Here is a 2,639-nt window from a genome sequence, read left to right as displayed (position 1 = left end):
CTTGACCGCAGTCCCTTGGAGCGGGCAGTGAGCTGTTGTGGGACAGCCCTGCTGCACCCCTCGGCCAGCTGGGCAGGCGCTGCCCGGGGCACTGGCAGCACTGAGCCCCGCTGCACCCCAGCTTTGTGGGGTAGCTAGTGGGGTGCACCCCAGCTGTGGGCAGAACCAGGCACAGGGTGGGGTGGTGCTCGGCTCCTGTGCCCCAGCTTCACCTGCCAGCACTTGGGTGGCTGCCTGCGCCCTGTGGGGCTGCTGGGTGCCCCCACGGGGGCTGGCTCTGCTCTGTGAACCTCAGCTGGTGTCACAACGCCAGGATGTGCAGCCAGAACCCTCCCCACATATTTGTAGCTGCAAAATCCCGGAAACTCTTGGCACACTGGCTTCCCACGGGGGCTTGGCAGGCTTGCCGGGAGCCTCTGCCAGCACTGCTGTGAGCCAGGTGGGGCTTTTTGTGCTGCTCCTGCTGGGAAAGGTTCTGGCTGCCTATGGCAGGGTCAGGAGGTCTGGAGCACATGGGGCTGCACCAGAGCAAGGGAGGTGGCAATAAAAGGGAGGAGGAGGGAGCCCTGAACAGCATCGACCTGCAGAAGGAGGCTGCTGTGAGGAGAGGGAGCTATGAGCATGGGGTGAGCAATGTTTGTGTGTCCCTGCACATGCTGGCTGCTGTGTCCATTCTGCTTGCCTGTCTGAGGACCTGGCCCTGTGGGCTGTGGCAGGACCCGCGTTGTTCCATTAAGCGCTCCAGGTCCCAACACTGCAGCTTTGTGCTCCACAGCAGCAGGGTCCATGGCCCAGGCTGTGTCTGGTGTGCAGCCCCAAGGGTGTGAGGTCGGCCCTCTGCCCTCCCGGGGTGGGAGCCCCAGCACAGGGCATGAACCCGGCCAGGGCATTGGTCCTGGTGGAGCCCATAGACCAGGAGCAGGGGGGTCGAGTCCTCTACTGAGTGTGCTTTCTCTTCCCTGCAGACCTGCAGTGCTGCTGATTGCTGGCCTGGTCTGGACCGTGCTGGAGACTGCAACTGCCACCGGTACCTTCCGGCGCAAGGGTGGGAGCACTGGTGCTCAGATGAAGCCAGGAGCAGCTTGGCAGGGCCCAGGCATGGGGCAGGGAAGACAGGACTGGGGAGGGACTCATCGGAGGTGGGGGCAATGTCCTGGCCTGAGTCCTCTGGGCTAGCTGAGCATCCTCTGCCTGCAGAGTGGAGCTGTGCAAAGCCTGCAGAGATTGAACATGGCTACGTGGAGCACCTGATCAAGTACCGCTGCAACCCATACTACCAGCTGCATGGCTCTGGTGACGGTGAGGCACACAGCATGGGCACAGCACCCAGGAACGGGGCTTGACCCTGGCTCCAGGGGATCCATGGGGTTGCCCCAATGCCGGATGGCAGCCCCCTCCCCCCCCACCACTTCCTGGAGGGTACGAGTAGCTACACCTGCTCCCACAAGCCCTGGGGGAGGTACAAGTAACTCCACCCCTCCCTGGCTGTGGGGACTCTTCCCCACGCTTGCAGGGCAGGGGTGCTGACTCTGGTTTGCCTCCAAAGGCACGTACAAGTGTGATGAGGATCACGCGTGGGTGAGCCCTGAAGCTGGCCAGGACGTACCTGTCTGCGTGCCAGGTGAGAGCAGAGCACCAGGGGCTGGGGCTGCGAGGGGTGGGGCAGATGGGAGGCTGTGAGCAGTCTGTCTGGGCAGCTGAAGGGCTGCATGGGCTGCTCGCAACCCCCATCTTCAGTGCTGCTCCCTGGGGCTGCTGTGGGTCAGGAGGCATCTGGCACCTGCTGGCCTCAGAGGGCTCACCAGGGTCCTGCTCTGCCCTGTGCAGTGTGTGGGAAGCCGAAGAACCCTCCCAGGCAGATGCAGCGCATCATCGGGGGCCTGCTGGCTGGGAAGGGCAGCTTCCCTTGGCAAGGCCGGCTGGGGGCCCGCCCAAGGGGCGGCGGGCCCCCCGCCATAACCTCACTGTGGGGGCCACGCTCATTGGTGACCAGTGGCTGCTGACCACGGGCAGGAACGTCTACCTGAACCACAGTGAGAACACAAAGCCAGAGGAGATCGCCCCAACGCTGCAGCTCTTCCTGGGCAGCCAGCCACAGCCTGCCTTAGGCATTGAGCGTGTTGTGCTGCACCCTGGCTATCCAGAGGCTGTGGATCTGGCCCTGCTGAAGCTCAAGCAGAAGTTGCTCGTCGGAGAGGAGGTGATGCCCATCTGCCTGCCCCAGAAGGACTATGTGCTCCCGGGGCGAGTGGGCTACGTCTCAGGCTGGGGCCGTGGTGCCACCTTTGCCTTTCCCAACATGCTGAAGTATGTGATGCTGCCAGTGGCAGAGGGTGAGAGGTGCAGGGAGTACTACGAGGGGCGGAATGAGTCCTACTGGGTCCAGCCCATCCTCAGCAATGACACCTTCTGTGTGGGCATGAGCGAACTGCGGGAGGATACGTGCTATGGGGATGCTGGCGGCGCCTTTGCCGTGCAGGACCCCGACGATGACACCTGGTACGTGGCTGGCATCCTCAGCTACGACAAGACCTGCACAGCCTCCAAGTATGGCGTATATGTGGATGTGCTGCGTGTTCTGGCCTGGGTCAAGGAGACGGTGGCAGCCGGCTGAGGCGGGGCCGTGGGGGAATAAAACT

At 63.5% G+C, this 2,639-nt stretch overlaps 1 protein-coding gene across 1 annotated transcript; it reads left to right on the top strand.

The window, feature by feature from the left end:
- Positions 1–574: 574 nt before the first annotated feature.
- On the top strand, positions 575–2,639 carry LOC104616918 (haptoglobin-like). Its single transcript, XM_010282084.1, is given in 6 exon segments — positions 575–626; positions 966–1,027; positions 1,198–1,299; positions 1,547–1,621; positions 1,828–1,943; positions 1,946–2,639. Coding segments are annotated over 6 exon segments (1,035 nt in total). The 5' UTR covers positions 575–615; the 3' UTR covers positions 2,615–2,639.

The sequence above is a fragment of the Phaethon lepturus genome, unplaced genomic scaffold (assembly GCF_000687285.1).
Source record: "Phaethon lepturus isolate BGI_N335 unplaced genomic scaffold, ASM68728v1 scaffold39012, whole genome shotgun sequence".
Taxonomy (NCBI): Eukaryota; Metazoa; Chordata; class Aves; order Phaethontiformes; family Phaethontidae; genus Phaethon; species Phaethon lepturus.
The sequence above is the reverse complement of the archived record's forward strand: the minus strand, read 5'-3'. Positions and strand labels throughout refer to the sequence as shown.